General features: G+C 35.3%; 4 protein-coding genes across 5 annotated transcripts in view; 3 read left to right on the forward strand and 1 right to left on the reverse strand.

Moving 5' to 3' along the window:
- Positions 1-2,291: 2,291 nt before the first annotated feature.
- Positions 2,292-4,017, forward strand: LOC132198150 (cuticle protein 19-like). The gene is made up of 3 exons (XM_059621979.1): positions 2,292-2,446; positions 2,730-2,885; positions 3,589-4,017. The coding sequence occupies exons 1-3, from the start codon at positions 2,369-2,371 to the stop codon at positions 3,895-3,897; spliced, it is 543 nt and encodes a 180-aa protein (XP_059477962.1). The 5' UTR covers positions 2,292-2,368; the 3' UTR covers positions 3,898-4,017.
- Positions 4,018-9,704: 5,687 nt separating this feature from the next.
- On the forward strand, positions 9,705-11,644 carry LOC132198153 (cuticle protein 19-like). The gene is made up of 2 exons (XM_059621983.1): positions 9,705-9,818; positions 11,060-11,644. Exons 1-2 carry the CDS (start codon positions 9,804-9,806, stop codon positions 11,474-11,476), a joined length of 432 nt encoding a protein of 143 aa, XP_059477966.1. The 5' UTR covers positions 9,705-9,803; the 3' UTR covers positions 11,477-11,644.
- Positions 11,645-11,937: 293 nt separating this feature from the next.
- Positions 11,938-15,776, forward strand: LOC132197191 (exocyst complex component 7). Its single transcript, XM_059620303.1, has 12 exons — positions 11,938-12,113; positions 12,169-12,334; positions 12,389-12,597; positions 12,673-12,790; positions 12,843-13,069; positions 13,125-13,293; positions 13,354-13,718; positions 13,775-14,012; positions 14,172-14,388; positions 14,445-14,553; positions 14,612-14,745; positions 14,803-15,776. Exons 1-12 carry the CDS (start codon positions 12,063-12,065, stop codon positions 14,903-14,905), a joined length of 2,106 nt encoding a protein of 701 aa, XP_059476286.1. The 5' UTR covers positions 11,938-12,062; the 3' UTR covers positions 14,906-15,776.
- The window catches only part of LOC132197192 (protein Wnt-5a-like), a 103,947-nt gene continuing 100,468 nt past the window's right edge, over positions 14,939-18,417 (reverse strand). For both annotated transcript variants that reach the window (XM_059620305.1, XM_059620304.1), the window contains exons 7-8: positions 16,687-16,854; positions 14,939-16,080 (exon numbers count right to left, since the gene is read on the reverse strand). In XM_059620305.1, coding sequence (XP_059476288.1) covers positions 15,893-16,080; positions 16,687-16,854 — 356 coding nt within the window. In that variant the 3' untranslated portion in view covers positions 14,939-15,892. The remainder of the gene's footprint in view (positions 16,081-16,686; positions 16,855-18,417) is intronic.

Genomic DNA, 18,417 nt, shown 5'->3' on the forward strand with positions numbered 1-18,417 from the left:
GCGTCATTAGCGCCGGCCGGATCAATATCTTTCTTTCCTGCCCAATTTCCCGCATATTTAGTTCCTCTTCCGCCGATTTGAATATTTTACTGTTGACCGGACCTTTTCATATCCACACGACGAGATGAATGTGTTTTCATGCATCACCGATTGCGATGGAAAGTTTGATAATCCTTTCACTTTTTGTGTCACAATTTCAATATCCGCACATGTCATGTTTGTAGAGCACTTTTTGCTTGCAAATAATATTTGAAAACCCTTCCGATAATTGAATAATTCTTCCTCTTGCTCTATATACTTAAAAATTCGTAAAAAAAAAATTTGAAAGATATTTTTGGCGTTATAAATAAAAAGTGGATAAGACAAGAATATAATAAATAATCTGGATGTCCCGCATGAATCTTTTATTGACTTGAAATATATCAAAAAACACTTCTACTTATAAAGTGTGTTAGAAAGTGGTCGTTCATTTCTTACAACCAAATCTTCCTGTCTTTTGAGCGACGAAGAAAGTAAGCAGCAATGAATGCGTGAATGTGCGCTTAAAAAAAAAGTGTCGCTCCAGATGGAATTGAGAAGATCCTCCATCATTGGCATCTTTCCAATGATTTATGCTTCAATTTACGAATACAAGATTATGGCTACTTTCTTATTAATTTGCTTTCGCTGCTGAAAACAAGGAAAGTTTAGACTAAATTAATTATGCAAAAATTCTGTAGAAGTTTTCAAAGCTGAATTAACATTTAAGAGTTTTTTAAGATATTTTTTTTTAAATATTTTTATCTCTAGAGTAAAAAATCCGAGCCGCTATGTGCGGCAAAAATATTAATGGAGACTGAAAAGAGTTTGTGCGAGGGAAAGTTGACTTGAGCGTAGGCAAATGGCAGCGATATGGTGTATTGCGTTGAGCATAGTTCCCAGGCAAATAAATATTTCTATCGTACCAATTGTAGAATCCAGATGAAATTGGAGTAATTATAGTAAAATACACCCGCGACTGGAAATTTACAATTTTCTCTACACAAGAAAGCATTGGATATTGGATTAACCGTATTATTATAATAATCAGTATCACTACACTTACATAAATTTAATTAATTTAGAATTTCATTTTTCTGCCGTTCTTAATATTTTCTTGCCTTTATATAAATAAATGATTAAATGAAATTTATACGGACAAAAATTGTGAAAATATTTTAAATACATTTATGAAGCAAACAAGCAACATCGGGAATTTTTTGAGAATTTAAAACCCAAAGAAAGAACTCAAAAGGGAAATAATTAAATTAGGTTTTGTCTCAAATATCTCGCGTCTGGTAACGTAAAGGCGATTAGTCACAAGTTACCAATTTAAATATTTAAGACCTTCAATTTCTGTGTTAAATTAATAGAATATTTTTTAATATTTCATTTAATTCCAAATCAAATTGGTAAATCAATTAATTATTATCTCTTTCTTTTACCACGTAATTTAATTAACAGCTCTCCGACACAGATATCACTAATTGGCATGCAGAAAGTCCTGGGTTCAAACCCCAGCATCTCCTATGTTTTTTTTACATTATATTTTTTGGGATTTTACTGCATCTTTTTAATAAATAACGTAAACCAAAGCTTGAAATAAAAATTTAATTATATTATTCCACCGCTATAAAAACTGTGCATAAATAAACTGAAATTTTGGATGAAAAACATTTTGAGTCATAATTTGAATAAAGAAAAACATTCATTAATACAATAAAATGACTGCATTGATAATGTAATTTTGCATTAAATCAAAATTATACTTTTTCTGAAGATTACCTAATTGTAAGTAGGATTTATAATATGCTTCAATTTCTATGCCAGTCTATGATGGCATAAAATATCCAATTTCAAAATGATTTCAGAGCAAGAAGTAATTTTTTAATTGTCTAATAGACATTTTTAGCTTGATGAAATCGCCATAAAATATTGCTCTATGCTATGGAAGTACAAGCAATTGGAACGAGACAATATATAAACAACATTGTAGGACTTGGGCAACATTTGCAGAAACTATAAAAAGTAAACAATCAGTCTAAGAGCGTTGGACTCCATCGAGCATGAATAGGATTTGAGTAACTTGGCAAGTCATCAGTGAAACTGGTTTCAGCCCATCAGGTACCCTTGGATGTTTGTGCGAGAGCAGAGGCTGCAAGTTCAAGAACCGCAGACGAAGCGTTTAGAAAATTATTCCGCTGAAAAATGCAATCGGCATTGAAATTAAAGGCATGCTCAATATTGCACCGGTCAAACTGGACCCGATTAGCGGAGATGCGACGGATGAAAAAGAAAGCGGTCTAAACAGCTTTCCCTGCCACCGATAATATTGTCCGGCCGGGTATAAATGGAGCCACGCTTGTCCCTGACCTTCACAACACACATCGTTTATGCAGCAAACATGAGCACATCTCAGCAAATGCAGGTACGCAAATAAGATTTTTTTTTTCAAAAACAGATAGTTGATAAGATTTTGTAAAGAAATTTTTTTTTTAATTTCAATAAAATTTGAATTTCCATTTGAAAAATATAACAAAAAAATAGATTTTATGCTTATATTTTTAAAATTTTCTTAAAAAACAACCAAATTGAATTCAGTTTGATTGCTATAATTATAATCATATAAGCTTGAATACGAATTCAACATTTTGCTGTCAATTTAAAAAAAAAGGATGAAGGTACTTACATTGCTGTGCTCTTCCTCGCAGGTCGTATTCCTCGTGCTGGCGGTCGCCGCTACTCACGCTTACCCTCCGAGCTTCGGCAGATACCAAAAGAAGGACGGTCAGGAAGGTGGTGACTCAGGTTTGGGCTCCATCAAGAAAGGCCAAGAAGCCCTGTCTGCGCAGCACGCCGTCGAGGACGTAAGTATTCACTTTTTAAATTCACCACTTTTGACTATCCTAAGTTGATCACAGTCTGGGCTATCGTTGAAATCACTAATTTTTCAATTAATAATCTTGAGTCACGATTTCAAAAACCGAAATTATTTGGCATGTAAATGGAAATAACGCAGAAAACAAGCAACGAAGCAACTGACCAACTTTGCTCCTGCTCACTGTCAACAACAACAGCTGATTTTCCCTCTCCCGTTCGCAATCCAAAAATCCTCCTGTGAAGTAGACACCCCCGTGCAACACTAATGCAACTCTGCCTTGCATACTTATCAAAATTGCAGGGGCTACATTTTATAATTTCTTTAATACATTTCAATTAATAATGCAGCTTGCACCAAAAAGATTGTGACCAACATTTTAAAACAGCGATCAATTCAATTAAATAAAAATAATGTTCCATTCATTTCATACATTTTATTTTAAATTTTCAAATGATTGAATTTTACTAAATTTTATATATATTTTTTTTATCTATATTGTTTTCAAAGCACACACTGGATAATTTTTTTCTTCATAGTAAAATATCTCAAAACTGTTGTAAAAATATTTAATTATTATAAAACTATGCTACCTCTGCTCACTCTTTTGATCGGCATTTTTAATTTGTTGTATTGTTATTATTGGGTGGGTTATTTGTTACTTTTCAGTAACTAACAATTTTTTTAAACAGGACTACCACAAGCCATCCTACAAGTTCGAATACACGGTGAGCGACCCTCACACTGGCGACCTCAAGAAGCAGTGGGAGCACCGCGAGGGTGGCGTGGTCAAGGGTCTGTACAGCCTGGTGGAGCCGGACGGCTCCCTGCGCACCGTTCACTACGAGGCTGACCCCAAGACCGGCTTCCACGCCACCGTGCACAAGACGGGCGTCAACAAGCACCCGGCGCCGACGAAAAAGCAGCTCGCCCCAGCAGTGCACAAGAACTACTTTTCCGCCGGCTTCGGAGGAGAAGAAGAATCTTCGTTCAGGCAGTGATCGCATGTTTCATTTGTTCTCTAGATTTTCATCATATATTTAAATCATCTACTTTTCATATTTTTTCAAGCTTTGTTTCATCGCTTCTTTTATAATAAAACAATTTACTCCTGAATAAGAGTTATTTTTTATTATTCCACAAAGTTATTCCATAAAATATAAATTAAACTTAATTTGCAACTAAATTTTTAGCTTAAATTGTTAACTGTTAATGCAAATTCAAGTTATTGAAAAAAATTGATAATCATACAACTTTAAATAATTTAATGAATTATAAAAAAACAATATTTTACTACACTTGTACATTTACTAATCGTCAGAATATATGGGAATTAGCCTTGATCTTTGTATCCGCTGCGGGCGTTTGTTAAAACTGCGTGATGACTAGCAGGTAGCCAACGGAGCCGAAGAGCACCTTTTTGGAAATCACGAATTTCTATTGCCAGCTGCACTGCGCTTGTAAAAATCTTACCAGGGTAACGAATTCGCGTGAAATCCTGAAGTATCCGTTTCCAGTGAAGCCCATCAGCGACACACTGTTCAAGCACACATTCGACAAAACCATCAAGGTCGATTTGTATGTTCCAGGAACCATTCCTGCGTTGCTCGTTAATGGCATTATGGTCACAGTGCGAATCAGTTTTTCAGACTTATGGAAAAATAAGATAGGTTAAACAAATTTTGATTTTGCCTACCGAGTCGATGAATTGCTGCCCAGCATTGTGGAAACCGAATAACTGCATCAGGAGCAAAATCAAGGTGTAAATTAGAGCGGAATCCTTCGTCTATTTCACTTCAATTTTAATAAATTTCAACGATATGTTGTAAATTTCATCGTACCAATATTAATTTATAGCCATAGAGCAAAAAGCAAGCTACTCCCAGAATATTTGGCGCCATCACAATTGGTCCGATAAATGCATTGGCCTCGTTGACACAGTCGTCCAGATGGTTGTAATATCTGACCCAGTTTCTGAAATCGCGGGTCACCTGCCCATTACTATCGTTTGAAGACGGTGCCAATGCACGAGATGCGATTTGCTCAAGAAATTTGACTCGCTCGGAGAGAGAAATGATCACGCCGTTGATAAAGGCGTCCACGGAGGACATGCTCAGCACGTTGAGGGCGGTGATGGTGCCTTTTTAAAGGAAATTATGATATGTATAATATGTGAAAATTAATATTTCTAATCTTACTCTGGAATATCATGATAATAACGTACTCCAGAGAATTAATTTGCACGCGATCGAACCACCACATTTTGAATAATGTGAGGCGTCCTCCCATAGTAGGAGCGTTGTCAGTGCTATAGGAAAAATTATTAAAATAAATGATTTGATTTTGAATTTATAAATTCTAGAATAAATATTACTACAAAAATGTAAATAAACTTACAGGATGATGAATGGCAGCAGAAAGCTCAACACGTATAAGGCGGTCCGCAGTGTGCAAAAAGTCCAATTGTACCTGCTGACTTTCAGTGCAGTTTCTTTCCTCACCAGTAATCCTTCAACGTCCAGCTCGCTATTTTCAATCTTAGGCTCCGCTATAATATTTAAATATTCCAAGTATTCATTAACTTATTAAAAAAATTGAGGTTCAAATTTTTACTCGAAATTAAATATATATATATATATATATATATATATATATATATATATATATATATATATATATATATATATATATATATATATATATATATATATATATATATATATATACATTATTGTCTTTTTAACAACAGTACAAGGAGCAGCAGTACTTAGTTAGTATTTTTACTATATCACTGCGTAAAATAATTAAATTTAAACGGATTAATTAACAAAACTTCTCACGAATTTCCAATTCCAGGTGCATGTAAGGTGCATTTTTATATTAAATTAAATTTAATTCAATGTTGCGCTACATAAAATGAGTCTGGAAATGACATGCGTATACCCCAATAAAGCACTACGCGGACGGTATATAAAGATATTATTTTGTGTATAATAACCAAAACCACTTGCTTTCCATCATTTTCAAAAGATTGGCTAGACCATCCTCATTCCTCCAAAAATAGATTCTGCGGTGCAGGGCAGTCACGCTGACGGACACGAGGAAAAGCACTTCGGCCAGCGTTTGATACCGAAATGGTTTGTCGCTGATTAAACGACTCGCGATCAAAACGAGCGTGATCAAGTGCAGGAAAATGGTCAAAAATTTCCACGCATTTCGAATTAAAATGAACTTTTTCCCGGTTTCTGGAACATGGAAGCCAACGAATTTAACCGTGCAAAGCGTCGGAACAAAACCAACGCTCGCCATTGTTCGTGACTCTTTGAAACTCCTTCGTCAAATACTTATTCTCACGCTGCATATTTGTCTAGTGATCAAGAAAAATGCCACCTCTGCAAGAAAGTGCTACTTCCTTCGTTTCCGTTTTGTAGAAAAATGGGTATAATTTAAAAAATGGTTGCTAAGAGTTTTTATTTCCACAACAGAAATGTTTCACCCATTAGAGAGAGCAATTGAATTATTGCTTTATAGAAATACATGCATTTAACCAAAACAATTGATAAATTTTGAAAAAAAAATACATTTGATTTGTCTGCTCATAATTCATTTGACGCAAATTGCGAATTTTGCAAAGTGATTTCCAAGGCTATTCGAAGACGAGCGGCATGAGAAATAAATCACCAAAGCCCGTGGGAGTTGCGTATCATGTTTCTCTCCACGTTTTTATTTTGTTCAAATTGCCTGCGAACTTGAATTAATATTTGTGGATCACGACAGCGTGGAAATTGCACGGCGTGCTATGAATTGCGCGTGACAGCACTCGATCGCTGAAACACAAATATATAATATAAAATAATGCATCGCCGGAAGCAAACAACACATCTGAAAAAAATCTGCACAAAACGTACTTCGCACACACCCGCTCGCAGATTCCATTGGAATCAATTTCCTGATTAGCCCACCGCACGATTCTGCGTCAATAATTATATTGCTATCAAAAAAGCCGCAGTCATGCAAGGACAGGGACGAATTAAATTTAAGCCCATAAGCGGTCACATTTTGATAAATTTTCATCTCAGCCGCACAAATCATTTTATTTCTAACGACCTCTTCGGTTAGTTGAGTAAAAAAAAATGAATTTTAATTATTTTGGCCTAAAGTAAATTCCTTTTTATTGAAATAATAGTTATAATTGAGGTGATCACTAAAATTCATTATATGTAGAATATTAAATTAATTTGGTCAACAGCTCATTTATATTGAGGGACATTCACTAGTGTGTGACTCCCGGGTAACCATGTTGTTATAAGAATTATAAGCTAGCCGGTGAGGATATCTGTATCTGTATTGAATGTCCCCCATTATTTTTTGGAAACAATGTTTAAATTAAATTATAGTAATTATCTTGTAAACAAATTTTTATAAACACAACAAACAATAATAATAATCACTAAATTTTTAGTTTAATTTTAGTTAAATATCTTCATCTTATATAAAAAATAAATTTTACATGTTAAAAATTTTAATTACCAATGTAAAGTTTATTTGTTGAGTTGTTATTAAATAAAACATTAGAGGAAAATAAAATTTTTCATCATCCATATAGTTGAATCAGTGCGTGTTTCTCATTTCTTTTTATATAGCAATTAAATTTCATGTCTGCAGGTTGGTTTAACGGTATTTTAATGATAAGTCAAAGCTTATTTAGCAACTTCTCACAACAACAGTATTTTCCAATTGACTAGGATTATTTAGCAACGTGCGCTATATGTTATAATTCCCCATAAAAATCACACACCCTGACGCAAAATCGCTCCTTAATAAGGCGCTCCTGACTTTTTACTCAACATAGGATTATCGCAGTCGCAATAATATGCAGCTTGAATATATGGAAATGAATTAGGAAGTGCTATCGGGATGATATACATAATTCCCCGTAAGTGTTCTATGGGGAAAAAAGCGCCGGTATTTTCGTTGGAGCGTGACAATCTCGCCTCGAATGTGTAAAAACTGGCGCGAGCTGTAAGGGTCTCTTATGTAACTTTCTCTTTCAATATAATCGGGCGCCGTCGACTGGAATGTTATTAAATGCACTTTTATTCGGCCGACCTTGGTGCCATTGACTTGCATTTTTCTCCACGCCACTTTTCGCTTCCGAAACGACGCACTCCAAGTTTTTTCTCGATTGTTGTTGTCCACAATTGTGGAGATGAGTCGTTGCTTGAAGACGTGCTCGGCACGCCGTATTATTATTTTCTCTTCATCACACAAAGCGGTCGTTGGCTTTCCTCAAATAAATTGAAGATCACACCCTTGAAAGTAACTACTTATTCGGCCAACGACTTTTTTTAACAATATGTTTGCTACGCTCTGCCTTTGTAATTTCATTCAAAATTTTCAATCTATAATTTTTTTAGTATATAATAACTCTTGAATTAATTTTTTGTTTATATTGTTCTGCATAATCAGTGAAAGTCATTAACTTACCAGGTTAAAAAAATATATCATTTTGGCTAGAATTGTCAGTGCTTTTTAGGAATTTCACGGCCAAAAAGGCGAGTTCGCCGGCAAAATTGTTTCTGTTCCGCGCGAATGACAAAAGCAATGTAAGCTTTTATTCTATTTAAAGCAATTTATTCCCCTTTGGTCGATTGACTTTGTAACAAAAACGAGTGCAAACCTTGAACAGTCGCACTGGGTCATGACTAGCGATCGTTGCAAATATAATAAATTGAAATCTATTTTAGCACAATTGCACCAATAGTCTGGTTTTACTTCTGCGGGTCGGACTCTCCAAATAAACCATCTTTACCACCAGAAAGAATTGTATTTGAAATTACAACCACAGTAATTGCAATTACAGGTACAATATATACGGATAGGCTGGCTTAGAAATCGATCGTCTGCCAACACCAGGTGATTTCAACATACCCTCAATTATTTTTAATGGTCAAAAATTTTTCTACATGAATGATGCCCGATACCTAGCCTAAAATTTCAAATGCTATTGAAGCGAGGTGAGCACGAAATCCATTGCATTATTGTTAATTAATATTAAATTTGATTTTTGTTATAAAAAACACCTACCTCGTTTTTCTTACAGTTTTAATAAACCATTTTATGAAACATGAAAAACATAAAAAAATCATAATTTAATTATTTAATCTGGCTAAAAATAATATTTGAATATACATTTTTTTAATTGATTTCTTTTTCAAACCTATGGTCAATTTTTTGACCGTTTTGTCACAATCTGAAGTTAATTTTTGTGAGGAAAATTAGCTACAAAAATTTAACAAAAGAAAATTCAGAATAGGATGATGATGGGTGAGAACAACAGACGTCTGGCCTTGCAGTGGAAGCTGAATGAAAAGGAAATCGAATTGAAGCGGTCGAGAAAAACCAAAAGTGGATATTTCTCTTTTTCACGTATAGCAGCAAGAAGCACAGTGACCTTATAAGAGGCAGTTGTGCGGAGCGTAGCAGAGCACGTAAACTCTTTCTTTTGCAACTTAGCCGATTGCCCGCCATATACAAATAAAGTTTACAATAAAAATAAAAGAGCTGAAATGAAACGAGGAAGCGAAATATAAAAAGAAGTCCCCTCCCTGCTTTTCAAGAGCAACATTTTATTTTCTTTCCTCGGCGTGACGAATGGAAAAAGAGCATCGGAACACAATTGCCGTCCAATGGCACTAATTACTCTTATGATTAGTAGTGGTGGTGCCCGATAGAGTTTGGAAGCTCTCGTGGTGGGTGGGTTTGGTGTGTAATTTACTCTGAAGGGCGGGTGGGGCGGCTTTTGAAACTGCTGCGGTCGAGCCGAGCTGGTGGCTCTATATAAGCCTTTGACTCTCAGTCCGAAGCATCATTCCTCAAGGAACGCATCCAAACAACCTCGTCAACCATGCACGCCGCTACCGTGAGTTACTTTAAACTTTTGCAGCAATTTATTTTACTACTTAGTCGGAACAGAAACAATCCTAAAAATAATCCTTAATCTGATCAAACTAGCAAAAAAAGCTCAAATTTTTAATATTTTTTAAAGATATTGTAAAAGTTTTTTGAACGTTCTATCTAAATTATTATGTACAAATTCTAAAATTTATTCATTCATCTTTCAATTTCTTTCTTTAACGTTACTCGGAGATGGGAAGTCCTTCAATTATCAATATTTAATTATTTTATCGAAAGTATAGGTATCTATATTATAAATTATTTAAAATGAAACAATTTTTTTAAAAGATACCAAGAACGATAAGAATTATTTTCGATATTTTATTTTGTAAACCATTAAAAAAATACTAATATTAATTTGTCCTAAATATGTTATAATTATCGAAATTTGCTGCTGCTCCAAGCAAAATCTCTTATTTTGTTTTGTTTCACGCATGTTCTATTCTTCTGAGAAGCAGTTCTGAGAGCAGTTTTTGAAATGTAATCACAACAAATTGCCCAAAAAGAGCGATATCACTTTTATTTATTTTATTGCCTTCAATATCTCTTGGCGTAGTATAGTGCACTTCCACTTAATCACCAGTTTATCATTTACCCTCAACAAAAAAATGATTTCTCTTGCAATTCACAATCAGTCGTAAATAACCGAAATGCGTTTCGCAAAAAGAAAATAACAGTACCAATAAATTGTCTCACCTTTGCTTAATAGCAACAACGTGTGCTTTAAAGAGTAATTTGTAGTTAGGAAGTCATGCGTGAACGCATTCCTTTATTGTCACTTGAACTGTGGTCGGCTTTCCTTGTACGTGTTGCAATTAGTGAAACTTAAAATCTTTAACCTCATTTAATTTTGAGTACTTATATTAAAAAAAAAAAACTTGCAAAAAAAACATAAATTTATGCTGCTTTCATAAATGTAATTTATCTTTGCAGCAAATGATTTTGTTATTTTTTTCTAAATTAAATTTTTTTTTTAATTAAAATTTAATAAATAGTTCCAATTTGATTGCAGAGAGTTTAAGTTTGCCATGATTATAATTTTTAAATTTATCTCTACACATTTTCATGTCAAGAATGTTTTCGTTTTTAATTTCAATTTTATTTTATACTGAGTTATTCTTGATTTTGCTAATAAATAAACTTTATTTAATGCCATTGAAATCTCAATAAATTTTTAATTAAAAATAATTTTTATGTTTACTTCAGTTCTTCGCCCTGGGCGCCGCCCTTGTTGCCGTTGCCAGCGCTGGCCCCCTCGTCCCCGTGGTGGCCCCCGTCCTGGCCTCCAACTACGCCTACCCCAAGTACTCTTTCAACTACGGAGTCAACGACCCCCACACCGGAGACCAGAAGAGCCAGTCCGAGACCCGCGACGGTGACGTTGTCAAGGGACAGTACTCGCTGGTGGAGCCCGACGGCACCATCCGCACCGTCGACTACACCGCCGACTCCATCAACGGCTTCAACGCCCACGTGACCAGGACCGGCCCCGCCGTCCACCCTGCCCCCGTCGTCAAGGTCGCCCCCATCATCAAGGCCGCCCCCTTGGTGCACGCCGCCCCCATTCTGGCCCCCTACGCCCACCACGGCTACCCCTATGCCGCCCCCCTGCACTACTACTAAACAATTCATCCGACTTGTAATTCCAAAGTCATAATTGCATAAGCCAGAATCGTCCCCCATTGATGTATAATAGAATTTCGCGCACATATAGTTCTCATTTTCATTCTGCATTATACACACACTGTAAAAATGATGTCGTCTTGTAATAAAATCTTACAAAAACTGTGATTTAAATTTTTAATTTTCTAACTAAAACCCTATTTACGAAACCAAGTATTTAAAAAAATATTAATTAATTACTAAATTTACCTCACATATTTTATCTTTTATTGTCCTTTGTATGATTTGTCGGTTTCGAGGCAAAAGCATATATGATTTATGATTTGCATTTTGTCAAAAATTTCAAAAGCTAGAGCTCAGCTCATTTGTGTAGCTTCTGAGGTAAATTCATTAAATTTCTCATACTTTTCTCCCTCCTTATTCCTTCAACTTCCTCCTCCACGCCCACATTTTCACGAACGCCCACTCGCTGAACTGTGTTTTGCTCTTGATGTCGCTTTTTGACAGAAATTTTTTTAAAGCTCTTTTTGATTCCAACGCTAAATTTGTTAAATTTTACTTTTAGCAGAAATACTTTTAAACTAAGATGATGGACCCAACGGAACAGAAGATTAAAGTGCAGAGAAAATTGGAGCAGGTAAATTTATTTACAGTTCGTTGATAGGAAGATTACTCATTTGATACACATTTAGGAATTGATCAACTTGAAAACTCTCAAAGAAAAGGTCAACAACAGCAATAAGATCACAAATGGGATGGTCAACATTCTGTCCTCTTTTGAGGATCGACTGGCAAGATTGGAAGAGACAATTTTGCCTGTTTACAATGAAACGGGAAATTTGCAGCGCCAACAAGAAAGTCTGTTCTTGTTAGGGAAATCACCTTCCCTTTATGACATTATTTTTATTCCAGATATTGAAAAGACTTTGGTCATTTTAGACAGCGTGATCAGCTATTACAGCGTGAGCCAAGAAGTGGAGGCTGTGATTCGCGATGGTCCTCGGTCCGCCAACGACGGCGATTTCAAACTTGAGCCATTTTTGGCAGCAATGTCTCGACTTCTGTCCGCCCAAGATTATTTTCAGAAGAACAACCCTCAAAGTGTGGAACTGCAAAATGTTGTAAGTTTTCTTATTACTTTTCATTAATTTAAAAATAGAATTAATTAATTTTTGATAAAAAAAAACTATTTGCAGACTGATTTATTTTCTACTGGTGGTGATGCCTTGAATAGAGAATTCAAAGAACTTTTGCAGAAACATAGCAAACCTGTTCCTCCAATTGTACTATTAGATCTTGTAGGGACTGGCGAAGGTGAAAATTAAATTTAAAAAAATGAGAGCTTGAATTTTCTTTTCTTTTTCAGACGGATCTTTAGATGATGTGCCTTTGACCTCCCTCAATCAACTTCCTGATGAAGTAACCTCTGAGCTGATTCGCATTGCCGATTGGCTTTTCGTCAACAATAAAGACGAGTTCATGCCAGTTTATGCAGAAATCAGAGCAAAGGTCATTCTCAGGTCACTTCAACTGTTGAAGGAGCAGCAGAGATCATCAAGCGGAGGAAGCTTGCAGTCTTATTCACCTCTTCCGGTTTGTTTTTGATGTTTTGAAAAAATATGTGTTAATGAAAATTTCAAAACTACAGAGGCCGAAATTCCAAAACCGAACGGCCGATACACCAGGACGGAGGGCATCAAGGCGTCTGCAGCAGGCATTGGAAAAAAAAGCAAGCAAAATGTTTCAGAAGGCCTCTCAGACACTAGAGCAGTCGACGGGACTCTCACTCGGACCTCGGCGATCAGGAATAAATCTTGGTAAGGACAAACTGTTTGAAAATCTGTATTTTCAACGTAAAATGTTTGGGACTTTTTCAGAGGTGAGAGAGGATGTGGTGGACGAGCAAGAGATGGAAAACTACTTGGTCTGTGTGATGGCCCTTCAAAAGCTTCTGCTTAGCGAAAGGTCGCTCATGTCCGGCATAATTCCTTTGGCTCACCATCCCAGGGTCTTCGAGACCATCATGCAAGACGCCATGGACATGGTTGTTCAAGATGGTGAGAATATTGCCACCAGGGCCAAGAGATGCATCAGCCGCAAAGACTTTGGAGCCGTCATGGTCGTTTACCCCATATTGAAAAATCTGCTCAACATGAGACCTGAATTCGAGAAAACCTTCGAAGGGTGTGATTTGAATGTGCGTTCAAAGTTCACTACCATCCTTAACACCCTTCACGCTACTGTGAGCTTGGAATCTTTTATAAAGGGAAATTTCTCAATTTAAATTGATAATTGCAGGGAGCCAAAGCGTTGGAAGAGTTTACTGAAAATGTCCACGGAGATTCAAGTTCTCAGCTGCCGAGCGACGGCACCGTGCATGAGTTGACTAGCAATGTCCTGATGTTCCTGGAACAGCTGACAGACTACACGGACACAATTGGTGGCATTTTGGAGAAGGAAACTGCCTACAGTCACGCTCTTGCAACTGCGCCTGGTCGAGCTGATAAAAACCGAACCCTGCTTGGAATTTATATTAGTAAGTAAGATTAATTTGTAATGTGATTTAAAAAGAACAATTATATTCAAATCAGTACAAAAATATTTAAAAATTCCATGCATTTAGTTCAATTTCATTAATTTTGAATGAGTTTGGAGCGAATTTTCTTTGTTTAATTGTTTCACCTCTCCATTTTAGAAAAAGTCCTTGCGCAGCTCAATCACACTCTGGTGAGCAAAAGTGAAGCTTACTCTGATCCAGGTCTTCGCTCTATTTTCCGGCTCAACAACAGCCAGTACGTTCTTAGCGCCCTGCACAGGTCAGGTCTGCTCGAGCTGGTCAGAAATTCTGTGCCTGATTTCGAAAACAACTATCATGACATGATCAGTGACTACAAAGCCGCCTACGCCAATAGGTAGTTTACTGGTTTTCTTAAATCGATTCTCTTACTTAAAAATCATCTTATTTAAGCTGGTCGAGAGTTGTAAATCACATTTCGATTGGAGAAGAAGCCATGGCGGTCCAGATGGGCGGGAAAATGCGAGACAAAGACCGGAACATCGTTAAAGAAAAATTTGCTGTAAGGCTTTGAATTGCTTTTCAATGTTGAGTTTAATTTGTTTTGACTAAATTTTTAGGGTTTCAACAAGGACATGGAGGAAATGTCCAAGCAGCAGAGGAGCTTCTCCATTCCAGACGATGATCTCAGACAAGTTCTGATTGCAGATAATGTTGAGTTGATTGTCCCCAAATACAAAATGTTTTACAACAAGTAGGATCGAAAACTGATTTAATTAAAGTGTTCTGAATTTTTCAATATTTTCCGCAGGTACAGCCATCTGCCTTTCACCAAAAACAAAGAGAAGTACATCAAATACACTCCTCAGCAGGTGCAGGACATGATAGAGCGATTCTTTGATCTTGCCGCATAATGAAAAGTGATAATTATTCAAAGACATTTCCACTTAAGAATTTATATTTATTTAAACACGGATACACATCAAGTTGATCGTTTTCTTCAAGTGATAATGGCTCTACGTACATTGATAGTTTTTAAGTAACTACTTTTCTCTCTACAGTTATTGTTTCGATATCATAATAATTTAGTGCTAACATCAATAAAAATAAAAAAGCAGTCACATTCATAAAATCTTGGTTTACAAAAGTTAAAAATAAAAGTAAATCAAATAGCTCATATCTTCCAGTGATGAGTGAATAAATAGGTGATGGGAAATAAACTGATTTAAGAAAACAACTGGCCTTATTTTGTTGTGATACTTAAATCATCCGGCATGGCAGTATTCTAGCAATTCTGAGTGTTTTAGAGAGAACTTTAAAAACTATTACATTATGTACTGGGATCACATTCAGAATCGCTGCTAGTGTGTATATAAGTAAGAAAAATATTTACACATTTAAGTAGAGTGCAGTAATAAATATATATCAAACGAATGCAAAATATATGACACAAAGAGCACATCCACATAGTACATAATATAGTTTTTACCATGTCCATCGAGAATCAAAATTCCGGATTTTGGACATTTTAAGTACATGATGCATTGTCACTGAGCAATCCACGTAAAATTCTCACGTAAACATTGATATGGAAAAAGACAAGTAGTGTACATAAATAAAAAAAGTCTCCATTTTACAGCATGCATCGACCTACGTGAAGAATCCTTTTACCAATTTTAGTTGGTTTTATAGCAATTATCGAGAAGTTCACACCTTTCATCGGATAATCAGGTCACAATTAGCACTTGAGAAGTTTTTTTTTATCAAATACCGCGTAAAACCTATCCAGCAAGTAAATTATACAATTGTTTGAAAGAGAATTACAATTACATGTAATGTGAAAAACGATGATAGGGAAATGCTTGTGTGGGACGATGTACGGAGGAGAGAAAGAACGCTTTTTACTTGCAAGTGTGAATATCTAACGTGCGAGTACAAGTGCGACATTCAACACTGCAACACCAATGGAATTTGCAGTCACATCTCTCGCGGATGGTGGTCTTCTGGGTGTTGTAGCCTCGACCGCAGCAAAGCAGGTTGCATCCGTCCAGACCGTGCGACGTTCGATTACACACTCGGCCGTGAGTCCCTTTAGAAGAAGGAAAATTACAGCATTTATTTATATTTTTATTAGTGATAAGAAAAAAATATTAAATTTTACCTTGCCAAAAATCAAATATTTCATCTCAATTCATTGGATTAATTTTTAAAACCCTAATTTATTTTTCAAAATTTGCCATTTTGGAAGTATATGACGCATAGAAGAGTAAAATACAAACAAATTTAACGAAAATTTACTGTTCAAAATGCTACGAAATGTTGAAAAATGACCTAAATTCTGGGGAAAATTATCTCTATTGAGTTTATCAACCCATAAAAATTAATGCTTTATGACAATTTTAATTAATATGAGAACAATTTTTTTATTAAATACTAAAAATAATATTTTTTATAAAGAATTATTAAATTTTATGGAAGAATTTTAATATAACTGTTATGTTGCTTCTTTACTTGTCATATACCGTAAATAGCTATACAATAGGCTGCATGATGCAATGAGATTTAAATCTGACCAGTGTACGCAGCAGAGTATTATTTTTCTCCTCCAACACTTTTGAGGTGGCAGTTAGGCAGATTTCATCCTCACGGCAATGCCATATAAAAATGAATTTATATACTTGTGCTTTTTACATACCCATGGATCCAAGTGCCAGATTCTTGACACAATAGTTGGGTGACTCGGACACGTAGACAAGATCATTTGCAGTTGGCATGTTATATCTTGAGTCTTTGATCTGCAAACGCCCACGTTTGTTCACCCGAACCTCGGTGGCTCCGTCGTACTTGTCTTTCAGGTAGTCGCCTGTGAAACACAAAAAAGTGTAAAGAAAACTAATAGAATCTTCATTAAAAAAAGACAAAATTTAGGAAAGTTTTCAGATAAAAAAGTCAGAAAAGTAGAATTTTAAATTAACTTTAAAGATAACAAAATATTTTTTGTATATTTATATTGTTGATTATATGTTTATTGTTTGAAAAAATGTTATAAAAAACATTAAAAAAATCTAATTTAAAAAGGGAAACAATGAAATTGAGATTTTAGATAACACCAAATGAAAACAGATAAAAAAAAATATGATAAAATTTTAAATCATTGGCTAATTATTTCTTAATTTATTTGTAATGTTAAATAAATTAATAACTCATATAAATGGGGTTAATAACTTTTTAATTTAAAATAAAATACAAAACAAATTGTTGTCTTAAGAGGAAGCAAGCACCCTGTTGACCCTGTGCGGAAAGATTAAATCCACTTTTTCATTCATTGTCTGACATTTTAAAGTTGAAAATGGAATTGGTTTGTTAAGCTGGCGGTTGGTGGCTGCTCGGTAGCACGATAATAATAATTGTGACAAATTCACTTAGCCGTAAGAGCCATTTGATAAAATTTATTGTGGCGTGGAAGACTGAATATGGAAACTCGTCGTTTGCTTGATTTGCATCAAAAGGAGAAAAGAGAGAAAAAATTAATGGGAAACCAGAGACACACTCTCGCTGTAATTTATTCCGCGGATTTACAAAGGCTAGTCGAGAGAGCGCATGCAAATTAAAAGCTAAGTATAAATTATCCGCAGCTTAATCGTGCATGAACATATGGAACTCGATATCCTTCCTTGATGCCAGATCAACTTTTTGAATGGCCTGCGTGGGAGCGATAATAAGAGTAGCGTTTTAATGTCATTTTAATTCTGGCAGGCGCCTTCTTCTAAATGCTGATTTTTATCGCACCGGTCCTTAATAAATTAATAGAGAGTGCTCTACTGGATCGCCTTGATCATTTGCGGGGCTTGAGATGTATCAATTTAATACGCAAATTAATGTGCAAATGAAGCGAGTTCCGCCTGCCATTAATTTAGAGTTGCGGCCTAGCTTGTTAATTGTGTGGGAGCAAAATCGGGTTTGTTCAAGGAAACTCAATTTATAATTTCGTTCGCTTGTTAACATTCTAAACACTGCATAGACTCTCCTGACATTTCAGTGTTCTGCCATAAATTAAAATTTAATATTTAAAAGTTAAAAAAATACGGTAATTTTCAAAATGAATCTTAAAAAACTGATGAGGAACAAAGGCTGGAGGAAAAGCCTAAATTGATATCTAAGAAATAAAAAAATGATCGATAAATTATATGGAAATTTCAGCGTTTCAAACAAAATTAATAATAAATAATTTTCATTTTTGCCAATTTAAATAAAATAAATTACACATTTCTCAAATTTTATTTACTCTCGGCAAAATATTTTTCATCTGTGTTGTGCCTCGCGCGGGAAGTGTATTTTCCATCATTTCAAGAGCGCTCTCCTCTCTATGCTTTTCCATTTTCCATCTTTTTATTTCGAGTGGGAGGAAGCAACCGGTGCGATATTA

Source organism: Neocloeon triangulifer, unplaced genomic scaffold (genome assembly GCF_031216515.1).
Source record: "Neocloeon triangulifer isolate White Clay Creek 2 clone unplaced genomic scaffold, ASM3121651v1 ptg000012l, whole genome shotgun sequence".
NCBI lineage: Eukaryota > Metazoa > Arthropoda > Insecta > Ephemeroptera > Baetidae > Neocloeon > Neocloeon triangulifer.